This window comes from Chanodichthys erythropterus, chromosome 11 (genome assembly GCF_024489055.1).
Source record: "Chanodichthys erythropterus isolate Z2021 chromosome 11, ASM2448905v1, whole genome shotgun sequence".
NCBI classification, from domain to species: Eukaryota; Metazoa; Chordata; class Actinopteri; order Cypriniformes; family Xenocyprididae; genus Chanodichthys; species Chanodichthys erythropterus.
The window spans coordinates 31392074-31404163 of NC_090231.1; the positions used below are offsets into that span (position 1 = coordinate 31392074).

The following is a 12090-nucleotide window of genomic DNA, read 5'->3' on the forward strand; positions in this document are numbered from 1 at the left end:
ATATCGCACAACAAAAAGTAGTTATCGTGACAGGCCTATCCATCAGCTGGGTCACTGTGTTACGGGTGTGTACAGTTTGTGTGCATGCAGGCTAACCTGTGTGTTTCTGTGTGTTACAGAGACGCCCCCTCCAGGCTACATCAGTGAGGATGGAGAGACCAGTGATCATCAGATGAACCGCAGTATGGACACAGGTGACGCCAGTTATACCATTGCATTTGTTGCATTCTTTGTTTGGTTGACAAATTGAATTTTCTATTACTGCATGGCTATGAAGTTGTTCCAGGTTTGTTTTTGGTGTCATTTCTTTTGGTTATCACTTTTCCATGTTCTTTTTAAATTTCTTTCTGACACTTCAGTGGTGTAAGAAAGTAGAGCAACAGAGCAACATTTAGGGACGAAAACCTGAAAAAAGTCTGAAGACAAACACATGCATGTGATGGAATGGAAGTGGAATAATTGACTTTGCGCTCTGAATTATTGGAAATGTAATCAGAAATGTTTGAATCAAAATGTGTTTGTTCTGTGTACTGTACATTCTTACACCACTAAATTATTATTCTGTCCTTTTCTTTTCAGGGTCTCCAAACCTATCACCGAACCCTGTGTCTCCTGCCCACAACAACTTAGGTAACTCTTGATTGCTTGTGTGTGTATATTTTGGACCATTTTGGAAAACATATGATGCTAAAGCTTTTCATAGAATTTACAGAATTAACTTTTTATTTTTCTAGTTAATTTTGTTCAAATGGTTTTGATTACAGTTGTCACAATATAAGATTTTCTCTTAATGATTATCGTGGACAAAAGAATTTGATATTAAAGCTAGGGTAGGCAATTTCGGAGAGGCTAGCAATGGTAAGCTAGCTTTGAAAGTATTCAGTTGTTAAGTCTGACGTCACGCAGCAGCGCTTCCGGGTCCTAACGCTCCATCTCATACCACATGAAAACAACAAATGGTGCTAATACACACACACGATGTGGTGTAATACTACAAAAAAAATTGTAATCATAGCCTTTATCTCCACACCAAAATTCCAGATGGTTGTTCCAGATAGATTGTTATAAATCGTTAAAATATTAATGTTTGAGACGCTGTGAGCACGCAGACTGTTGTGTAGACTGTAATTATTTAAAATGTTTAACTTTTTAAAATGATTGATGTTTAATATGAATAAATAGCGCTCATAAACGGCCGTTGATGGCATTCTCAAGTGAAACGAGTCTAGGCTTGGACCCGGAAATGGCGTTCCTTACGTCATGACTTAACAAGCGGATAAGATCCCACCCTCCCTCCGCTCGGCAAAGCAGAGAGACAGCGTGAAGCATGAGAGACAGCGTGAAATTACCTCATGTGTCAAGGCATTTAAAATTACAATAATAATGAAAATAAACAAATTAAAGAGTGCTGACTTGTACCATCTGTCTGCTGCATATTAATTCCGCCGTTGATAGTGTTGCCATAGGAACGCATAAATCAGAGTTTGAGTAACAGCTGAGAGGAGAACATCACAGGTTGCCCTCGCTTAATGGCTGTAATTATGACATGGCATGAACGCAGTATAATCTCATTGTTTTGGTTCATGAGGAACTGTAAAACGTGGCTGCTGTTTGTATGTGGTGCTCGGTGACTGTCTGTCTACAAGTCTGCATAGCCTCATGAAATGCGCTGATGACGTGACGTCTGTGTGAGCAGGGTGTGCAGAGGTATGGAAATACATATGTTGACAGGCAGGTTGGACATCCTATCATTGCATTTGGACAGAATTCTTTGGTCCTGAGACTTCCACAGAAGATATATGTACATTTTTTTCAATATTTAGACCACTTCTATTATAACAAAAAGTGTTTTTATAAAACATTGCCTACCCTAGCATTAAGAAAAAATAAAATGGGGGGAGGGGAACCCTCATTCATCTTTAAATTCATCTTTAAAAACGTTTTGTGGCTAATAAATTACACTTGTTAAATATCACAGTTATCATCAATACCGGTATATAGTGAAACCCCTAGTCTTGATTCAGGGTCTGTCTGACATCCTGTTGCTTTAACAGTTCTTCTCCATGATTCAGACGCTGATGCGACTGAACACCACGACAAAAGGAATGATGCTATAGCTGAGTTATGCTTGCAATCTGAATTGAATGTGATGGGAGTAAAAGACTGGACACCAAAATCTAATACAAAGACTGCATAACTTTCAAATGCAGTGACCTCCCTGGTTTTATGCAAAACACACAAACATACAGCACAGAGATTGTAGACTGAATTGTGAACTAATGACTGTAATGAATCGGTCAAAAGAGTCTTGAACTCATGAGTGAATGGTCTGAATCAGTCTAATGACTCACTCGCTGACTGTGTCAGTCAAAGCAGTTCTTATTCACTCATTTAAGTCATTATTTTTCTCATTTCTAGCTCTATATGAACCAAGAACTGTTACTGTGTTATGGGCGTTTAATGGCTTGTGAGATCTAAATCAGTGTTAATATGTTCATATAACGGTATGTAATTAAAAATACACATTTAGAACATTTTCATAAACTGAGTGTTTGTTGAAAATGTGTTTTCAGTCTCTCAGAGGAAATGGATTGCTAAATGGAGTGTTTGTATGTCCCCAAAACAACTTGGATGAAAACCGCCCACTCTAAACATCCTGTCAGTTACCATCTTAGCAAGGGAGGGCCCACAATCCCTTTTGTAGCAGATTGTGCTTTTGCAGACACCACTCAGATCCCACAGCGATTTCCCCTCTCCACAGCAGTGGTGTATGAGTGTGTGTCAAAGAGAAAGGCCAGTGCCATGAGCCTATAATTTTCTGTAGTTTTGTGTCCAAGTGATGATGATATTTCCCGATTCAGCCTTTTTTTCTGGGAAGTAACATTTGCTCTTGACATCATAGTGCCGTCAGTTCCCAGCCCCCATGCTCTGTCTCTTTGAATATTCTGAATCCCCACCCATTTGTTTTCTTTTTCTTGTCTTTTTTCCTTTTTTCTTTTCCACTGCCTCTTTCTGTGAATGTCTGTGCCTTTTGGATTCTCTTTTTTTATTGTTCCTCTCTCTCTCTCTCTCTCTCAGATCTACAGCCAGTGACATACTGTGAACCAGCGTTCTGGTGCTCTATCTCCTACTATGAGCTGAACCAGAGAGTTGGTGAAACTTTCCATGCCTCCCAGCCCTCTTTAACAGTAGACGGCTTCACAGACCCATCTAACTCGGAGCGTTTCTGCCTGGGCCTGCTGTCCAATGTGAACCGCAATGCTGCTGTGGAGCTCACGCGCAGGCACATTGGTATGCACACATCTGTCTCAATCACTTATTCATAAGACAACATTATTTTTATTTTATTGTATTATTTTATAATAAAATAAAGTAATATATATATATTTAATGTGGTAACTGTCTGTTTTTGCAGGCCGGGGTGTGCGTTTGTACTACATTGGTGGTGAGGTGTTTGCAGAGTGTCTAAGTGACAGCGCCATCTTTGTTCAGAGTCCCAACTGTAACCAACGTTACGGCTGGCACCCCGCCACTGTTTGCAAGATCCCACCCGGTAAGATAAAACGAGAGACACTCAACAAATAGACCTAATCACCAGAGAGTTCAACTACTAAGTTACTAAATAGGTGTTCTGAAAAGGATGAAACAGAGCTCCTTTTTTGATAGTTTTTTAATTTTAGTTTGTTTTGGTTTATGTTGATTATATGAACTTTTTTACAAACCGCTTTCTGTCCATCCAGGCTGTAATCTGAAGATCTTTAATAACCAGGAGTTTGCAGCTCTGTTGGCCCAGTCTGTCAATCAGGGCTTTGAGGCCGTGTACCAGCTCACCCGCATGTGCACCATTCGCATGAGCTTCGTGAAGGGCTGGGGAGCCGAATACAGGTACGATAACTGCAGTAACTTCACTCCCTTTATATCTATCAATGCTCTTGCCACTTCTTCATTGTGGCCTTGATTTGTCTTTCTCAAAGATTTTTGCATCACTTGTGAAGTGGTGTTACCCAAACCACACAAGCCACCGATGCTTCCTGTTCAATTCTTTGAATTTGATTGTCGTAAATAGTTTTTTGAGGAAACAGGATTATGATTATTAAATGATTTAAACACTACAACTGGTTATTTTCTTTTACATTTACATTCATTGTCTTGATTTGATTTAAATTAAATAGACTGTAATAATAGAGATGTTAAAAATTACAATTCTGGCCAATACCGATAATTCTCATGTTATGGCTGATAACATGCTGATATTAATATTAAATTTCAATGTTGTCGATTAAAAAAAAAAAAAAAAAAAAAATCTAAAAAGTCATGGGCTGTATTCACAAAACGTCTTAAAGCTAAAAGTAGCTCTTAACTTGCAGATTTAGGAGAAACTCTGAAAAATAATGGGCATGTGAAATGACTTGTCTTAAAGCGCTGCATTGCCCCACAATTTTAAGTTGTCAGATAAAGTGACCTGTATGAGCAGTAATCCAGCACTTGTGGGTTTTTTATTAGAATAAAAAAATAATGTAAATTTAAGTGATCAAAGGTAACTAACAAAGTTCAAGTTCAGGGAAGAAGGAGGTAGACGTTAAACGTAACTGTAATTGCAATAATCATAAGCAACAAAATGAAAAAAATAGTGGCAGCAGCAGACTGCGGCATATTAGCATGATAAAAACAGCAACGAAAATGTCCCAGGCTCTCGGCCATGCCCTGGTTCATACCACATTAACGTCAATAAAACTTTAATACCTATAAACACGGTTTATGCCTGAGCCCCGTCAGATTGCTTTCAATCGGCTGTGGAGGTGAAGATGACAACTCCCATGATTCAACACTTATAGCTTCATGGCATCATCAAGCTATGCCTTTGTTATGGTTTTGAATAAGCAACCTTATTCTAGCGGCAAAACTTACATTCTGTGCCTTTGAATCCTTCATTACCTAGGTAATTCATAACATGTATCAACTGAAAATAATTATCAGCTTATTGGGATCAGCCATAATTTTAATAATACTTTCCATCCCTAATACTTGCATCGACTGATAATGATAAAGTAAAAAATCTTTAATATCAGCAGATATAAACAGCAATGACATGTTGGTAAAGGAAGCCCCAACCATTTTACTGCATTCTAGGACAATAGGAGGGAATGTCGCTTTACAGCTGTTTTAGTATGGAAAGGCCTGCAGGGACTGACAGAATGTGGTAACTGTTTTTCCCATTCTGGCTCGCTCTGATGAAGAGCTCTGACGTAGCAAGGCAACCCGGTGTCCACCAGCCTAGCGTGTCCGTCATATAAACTGTTAGGTCTGCGCTGGCAAATCATTTCACACCAAACAAACTCACACATGGCGTGCTTCAAAATGTCTCAGATTTTCCTGGTCTCTCTTTTTTCTCTTCCCCTCTTGCTCTTGTGAGTAACTTCATTGTTTGAACCCATGGAACCAAGACTCTAATCAGAAGCAGTTGTGGGTTTTGACCATGGACATCTGAAGAGAAAGCTTGAGAATAGAGTGGGAAAGAATAAAACTGGTGTGTGGTTTCCAGACAGCTTGACATGCGGAGAGACAATCTGAGCTGTGTCGGGTTTCAGCAGACACCCACTCTCTCTCTCTCTCACGCACCTCCACATCTCCCTACCTTCATATTCACCTCTTTTAAGTGCTTACAAACTCTCCCTGTTGCAGATTAAAAAGTCAATTTGAGCAACCTGTGGTTGGACCCTGTATTTACCATCATGTCAGTGAATAACATGACGCAGAACAGCACAGTGTCATTGTCTTCTCTCAGTCTGTCACCTGAGCTGCCCCAGATTCTCTACTCAATCTCTACTGTAGATTTCACCTCTCCTCATTTTTGCTTTTATGTCTTTTCTAAAACTTGACATTTAAAAGTGCTAATTTGCAGTATATGCATCTACATGGAAGAGGAAACTCCTGAATTTAGGAATAGACTTCCTCACTCCTGCTCTCCTACTTTCTCTTTTACCCCTACTCTGTCTTTTTATCTCTTAGTAGACTTTGTAGACTGGAGGCTGTGACCTCCGCTTATGCTGTATTTCAGCGCTGCCCTTATAAACAGACAACGGTTTGTTCATAGATGGCTGAAAGATTGACTTGAGTATCATTCTATTGATCAATAGGAGAAGCTGCTAGGAGACAAAAACAGTGAGCAGACATATCATTGTTGTATGAAACTGTAATGAAAAAGGTCTAAAATGCAATGGTTACATTTATGAAGTGATTCAAAACAGTTTGAATAACCAAAGTAATTAAAAACCCTGAAGTGTTAAGAGGCAGAATATTGTCCAGGAACACACATGCTACTTTTTAACTACTTTTATTTAAGAAAACGATATATATCTATAGCTATATATACTCTTCTGTTCAAAAGTACAATTAAAAAAAAATAAAAAATCAATACTTCTTTTCAGAAAGGATGTGTTCAATTGATTAAAAGTGACCTTAAAGACATTTATAATGTTACAAAAGTTTGTTGTCAAATAATGTTCTTTTGAGCTTTCTATTAATCAAAGAAAGAATCCTGAAAAACAACATTGGTGATAATAAGAAATGTTTCTGGAGCACCAAATCAGCATGAATGATTACTGAAGGATCATGTGACACTGACGCCCTGGAGTAATGATGCTCTAAATTCAGCTTTGAAATGAGTAATGAACCTGAAAATAAATAACATTTTAAAATATATTGAAATATAAAACAGTTATTTTAAATTGCAATGTTATTTCACAATATTTTTGATAAAATAAATGCTGCCTTGGTGATCATAAGAGACTTCTTTCAAAAACAAAATCTTACCAACCCAAAACTTTTGAACGTTAGTGTAGGATTTTTAAGCTTCAATTACTGTAGGATTAATTTACAACTTTTTGTTCAATAATGGATTTTTGTTTTCTGTTGAGCTCCGTTTAATAGCACACACACACAAATATATATATATATATATATATATATATATATATATATATATATATATATATATATATATATATATATATATATATATATATATATATATATATATATATATTTATATATATATATATATTTATATATATATATATATATATATATATATTTGTGTGTGTGTGCAGTACAGTTTAAAAAAAAAAAAAAAAACTTATTTTTCCCATAATATTTTTTTTCACTACTTCAAAGTGGCGTCAGTTCTTATTCTCTGAGTGCTGAAGTGACTGTAAGTCACGTAGTAGGAGAGGGACTGATTCAGAAGAGACTTACACACGTGTGTGTGTGGGTGGAAGGATTAGAGGAAGTCCCAGTAAGGAGTGGAACGTGAGCAGTGTGAGGTATTATGAACAGCAGTTCCAGGACAAAGTCTGATAATGTGTTTGAGCACAAGTGTGGGGACTGAGACTAGTGTTGTGTAAGCATTGTGGAATGTAAAATAAGTGTCTTTGGCAGTAAGTATGTCCCTATGAGCAGCAGAGCAGTTTTCACACGCGGTTCATATCCAGACAAACCGGCAAACTCTGTGAACTACCTGTATCTCTTGACAGTCATTCACAGTAAATGATGTTAGTTGACGATTTATTAACAGTCTGTACATGCTTGGGGAAAAAAAAAAGTGTACATACATTAAAAAAAATACATTCAAATTCTGTCATGATTTACTCACCCTGTTGTCATTCCAAAGCTGCATGATTTTCTTTCTTCTGCACACAACACACAAGAAGATGTTAAACAGTTTTGGTGACCACTGACTTTAAGTTTTGAACAACATGAGTAAATGATGACAGAATTTTTATATTTGGGCGAGGTATATCTCGAAGCCACACTTCATGTTCCAATTTCATTGAATTATTAGAATATAATAAAATATCAAACCAAGTGGCTTTTATTCAAAAGAAAGATATTTCAAAATATTTGGTAGGTTTTAAATTTTCATCATTTGGCAAAAATGGTTGTGATCAAAACAAAGGCATGTAACATATGAAAATGTGCAATGATAGTCATATGCTGATCACTGAAATCGCCCACGAAATGCAATATAAAGTGCATATGATAGATCTCTTGAGAAAAAGATTGGGAAACACTGATCCGATGCAGTTAAATTTATATTTAATTACATAAATTTAAGTGTGGTTCAATATTTTTAGCCACTGTGTGTTTCTGCTTTCTGACGTCTCTTTATTTCTCTCTCTTTAATGCTGTCAGGCGGCAGACAGTGACTAGCACCCCCTGCTGGATAGAACTGCACCTGAACGGTCCTCTGCAGTGGCTGGACAAAGTGCTCACTCAGATGGGCTCCCCCTCCATCCGCTGCTCGAGTGTATCATAGGAAAAACGCTCCCTGCAAAAAAAACAAAACAAAAAAACAACATGTACAAACCACGAGATCTGGAAAAAAGTTCCTTCAGGAGTCGAAGGCTGAAGACCTTCATACCTGCCAACTTATTGGGTTCCACAGACTTGGTAGCACTTTCACACGTGTTTCTCTCATGTTGCAGGAGTGTATTACAGTATGTGTATATACTCGTTTTTATGTTATTGTTAGCCATTTTTATTGCCATCATTAATATAAAATATTGCCATTTATGATATATTTTGTTATATACTGTAGCATGTTTATGTAAGATGTCTCCTCTGTTGTGTCTGTTATGATGCTGTTATATTACCATAACAGGCTTGAATTTTTTTTTTTTTTTGGCATGAAAAAAGTGCTTTTTTTGTAAAGTGAAGATATTAAGTTTTTCAAATATCAGTTAAACTGTATTTTTGATTTTTTTTTTTTTTTGTTTGATCAAAAAAATGGAAACTTGGCCAATCTCATAATGTTATGTAGTACATATCAAGAGGTATTGACCTTCCTCATGAGAAAGAAACAGGATATCTTCGACTTTCCACGTCTAACACTTTTTAACAGTGTGTTCAGACATTGAAAACTCAAATTAATATTGTTAAAACATTAATTTTTCCATATCCCGTTTTGTCCTAGCCAGTGAAATGAGCTGTACAGCACTTTATAAAAACATACAATAGCTATTCACCTTTTTAGAATGCTATATAACAAACTTCATATGCGCACATAACAGTTTATGTAACACTTGTGAAAGTGTTATCTATGCTTCACAATATCTCTGTTATGTTTGTTGAAGTGTTACAAGCTTTGTCATTGTACAGGTACTGAGAGTTTTTCATCTCTCATCACGGACCCATGCTAAGCATGTATGTTTGTTTGTGTGGAGGTGATAATGAATCCTCTGTGAATGGTTTGTAGTATCTGGTCTGGTGTTGAGTTCAACTCTGCAGTGAACCGGCCGTCTGTTCTGTGTGTGATGGGAGTGAATGAATGTGAATTATTATATTGAGTTTTACAGGATTCATCACTTATAACTCCATGTGTTGTGCCGCATTTCATTTGTTATTCTTCAGTGAGTGGGTGAGGAGCTGTTCAAGGTCTCAGTTGTCTGCTTCGGAAAATACATTTCCTCTTCGTGTTGTGTTTGTTTTTGAAATCTGGGCATTACATCATTTTGCACACTAAGTAGTTCATGCTTCATATCTCACAGTGTTGGTTGTGTCTGTATACATCTGTGGGCATGAACACTTACCTGTGAGTCCTCGTGTCCTCACATCTTCTAGAAATGAAACTGAGTGAGTGTGCCTTCGCATCAACTTTCACAACAGAGTTTGTAAATAGGATATTGGAGACTTCTTCACACACAGGTGTTCATCCATATTGAGTAAGTGGGTTGTCCAGTGTTGGACCACTCAGGGTTGTGATCTTTTCACAGCTGAACTTGTAAATATGTCTGATAAATTGATTATGCATGCCTATTTTCTGAAATTCATGCCATTTGTACTGTAGACTCTATTTTGCTACCAAATATTTTTTCAGAAGTGGGACGGGAATGTATATGCTCTTACTTGTGTTTGTAACCGTCGGAGAAGGGGGGTGGGGGGCTGTACTGCTGGCAGGTTTTTGTAAGGTTAACCCTGTATTTTTATATATACGTCAGATACTCATAGGATATGGAGAGGGGCTTGAGGAAGGGAAATGTCACAATGGGCTTTGTGAAAGCCAGATCATGTTCAGTACTTTCAGTTAGCAGCAGGTCAGCGTGATGCGCTTGCAATGAGGAGCTCTTTGCATGCCTCTGGTGTCTCAAAGTGTTATAAAGGAATCGTGCAGGATGGTTGCGTTTAGGGGCATCAGGTACTTCAAGGATAGGCGAAAAGATGTGTAACGTCTGTGTGCTTAAATGTTCATAAGGACTGTTGTGTGATTTAGACACTCTAAGACTTTACTTGGATGAAGTCAGCGTGTTATTGTATGACTAGGGTTCCTTGAAAACCTCTTGATGACATCCGGCAAAGACAAAATAGAAGGTACTGATATTATTCAGGAAATGATTTATTGTCCATCTAAGCGAACATTAACTGTTTTCTTTGAGAGGAAGAAAATCAAATCTCATTTTCTCAACAAATTGTTGAATATATTTTAAGTAATGTGCATTTATTGTGCTTGTGTTAAACTTTCACATTCAGTGACGTTGTGGCTTAGCGGTGATTGTTGTGCTTGACATGTTAGATTTTTTCTCTGTATAAGTATATAATCTTTATTATTTCTCTCCATCTTTAAAGATTGTCAAGAGAAAAAAAAATGTTTGTTATTGTTGTACTTTTAATAAATATGTAAATGGGAAAAAAAAAGTCTCATCTGTTTTGTTAGACCAAAAAGGGTCTTTATGAACATTCTCCTCTAGGTTTCAGTAAAGTTCAGCTTAATTTTCGATCGTGACAATGCTGTAAAAGGTGCTTTGGTATGATACAGGTAACACAACCCTGGCCTGTTACCTATAACACATTTCCCTTGCTGAAATATGAAAGCTGTCTTTGTTCAAAAGACCCTAAGGGCAGGGAGTTACTGGAATTCTTCTGAACCGCGATTACATACATTTAAGGCAAATGCTGCTATGAATCAAAACACCTATACCTTATTGATGGATCAGACAGACACCAGTCTAGGAATTTAGCTGCTTAAACTCTCAACCCAGCTCTGCTGCTGAAAAATTAACACTGAGGTTTGAGGGTCAAAACCTACTAACACTGAGGCTCATGAATGATTCACAGCTTCTTGAATGTGTACGGCACTGTGTCAAGGTTTGTTTCAGGTTCATGAGGCAGCTGAGTTTGTTCCCTTACGTTGTTTTTTTTCCTTTTTCAAATTTCAGGTTAGATGTACTTTAGTCCTTCGCGCTGGCGCTCTCTGTGGGCAGATGAGAGAAACGCATCACCACATTTCGCTGTCAGAAGTGTACAGTATGTTGACTGAAGCAGCCAGACGGGGAGAGTTTGTTTACGCTTTTTGGATCACCATCACTCTTCGTTTAAATGCCTCAGATATTTTTCATTCAACCAAAACACTAAACACCTGGTCTTTTTTTTTTTGCGGAGAAAACCCTGGATTAGAGTTTCTGGGCTTCACCTAATAGGCCTAGATTTATTATAATAAACACACTAGCCACGTCAGAATTCACGTTCTTTCGCAATATACATCGAATTCCATGAAGAACTTGCTTATTGGCCATTGAAGTAAATGAACTGAGATTCCCGAATATGAGTAGTCAATAAGGACTGAACACTTTACTATCCCAAAAGGCCACGGGAGCTGAACAGAGCCAGACGTCTCAGTCGAAACAAGAAAAATGGCGGAACACCCAACGGACGGTTCAGGTAAAGAAAGGACAGGTACAAAAATTTGTTCCTAATTTGTTACATTTTATTTGTTTAACAACACTCGAGTAAATTATTTTCATGTCTTGCGGATTATTATTGAATTGATCTGCTGCTCTTTATTAGGTACATTTATAATACATAAATATATGGAATAGCCTTTGTTTTCAACAATAGGCCTACCTAAAACAATATTCAGTTTGTAAACTAAGAAAGCTGTTGCTAAAGCTAAAATTAGATGAGAAAACTGCTCTTTTCTTTTAAAGGCTAACAATAGTGAAAATGACAAGTAGGCCTAAGAGCCTTTAACCCTTAGGTATTCTTGTGGTCATGGACCCTTTTTTGAGTTGTCGGAAAAAATATAAGTTAACCAATTTT

General features: G+C 37.3%; 1 protein-coding gene across 1 annotated transcript in view; it reads left to right on the forward strand.

The window, feature by feature from the left end:
- smad3a (SMAD family member 3a) overlaps positions 1-10677 on the forward strand; it is a 32317-nt gene extending 21640 nt beyond the window's left edge. Inside the window, exons 4-9 of the mRNA XM_067402370.1 lie at positions 120-194; positions 580-630; positions 3079-3291; positions 3416-3553; positions 3741-3885; positions 8191-10677. Of these exons, the coding sequence (XP_067258471.1) occupies positions 120-194; positions 580-630; positions 3079-3291; positions 3416-3553; positions 3741-3885; positions 8191-8314 (746 nt within the window). The 3' untranslated portion in view covers positions 8315-10677. The remainder of the gene's footprint in view (positions 1-119; positions 195-579; positions 631-3078; positions 3292-3415; positions 3554-3740; positions 3886-8190) is intronic.
- The last annotated feature ends 1413 nt before the right edge of the window (positions 10678-12090 follow it).